Source organism: Bison bison, unplaced genomic scaffold (genome assembly GCF_000754665.1).
Source record: "Bison bison bison isolate TAMUID 2011002044 unplaced genomic scaffold, Bison_UMD1.0 scf7180017864048, whole genome shotgun sequence".
In the NCBI taxonomy this organism is placed as follows: Eukaryota; Metazoa; Chordata; class Mammalia; order Artiodactyla; family Bovidae; genus Bison; species Bison bison.
The window spans coordinates 4,619,373-4,619,901 of NW_011494620.1; the positions used below are offsets into that span (position 1 = coordinate 4,619,373).

The 529-nt window shown below is 62.6% G+C and overlaps 1 protein-coding gene across 1 annotated transcript in view; it reads right to left on the reverse strand.

The window, feature by feature from the left end:
- The window catches only part of VPS36 (vacuolar protein sorting 36 homolog (S. cerevisiae)), a 31,832-nt gene extending 31,453 nt beyond the window's left edge, over positions 1-379 (reverse strand). Inside the window, exon 1 of the mRNA XM_010835656.1 lies at positions 143-379. Within this exon, the coding sequence (XP_010833958.1) occupies positions 143-187 (45 nt within the window). The 5' untranslated portion in view covers positions 188-379. The remainder of the gene's footprint in view (positions 1-142) is intronic.
- Between the last annotated feature and the right edge of the window lie 150 nt (positions 380-529).

Sequence of the window (529 nt, forward strand, 5' to 3'; positions counted from 1 at the left end):
CCCCCCCCCCCCCCCCCCAATTCCAGCTCATACATTTCATTCAGAACAGAATGATCGTTCGTAGTATGACGGTAGTCTCCAGTGAATGTTAACGTGTCCGTGAAACACAGGTAGTATTTCTCCCTGCCATCTGCAAACACACCTCTTTATGGTTTACGCTTGGATTACCAGGCACGGCCTGTTCCATCACTCGACAAACAATCAAACCTCCTTTCCAACGTCTCTCCCGGACCAAGAGCAATCAACAACACACACACAGCCTCTGGCCGAGGCGTCCCAGGAGATGCGGGCTTTTCTCTTCGGAAATCCTTTCGGTTCGCCCCGCTCCCGCTCCGGCCAGGACTGCCCTGTCCCCCGGGCTCCCCCAGGTCCCGGCGCCCGAAGCCACGCCCGGTTCGGGAGCGCAGGACCCGGCGGCCTCGGGACAAAGGCGGAACCGGCCTGCCCGGCGCGATCGGGGGCGAGGACTCGGGGTTCCCTGCCCGCGTTCGTGCCGCCCGGAGCGGGGGTCTCTGCCCGGGCTGGGAGC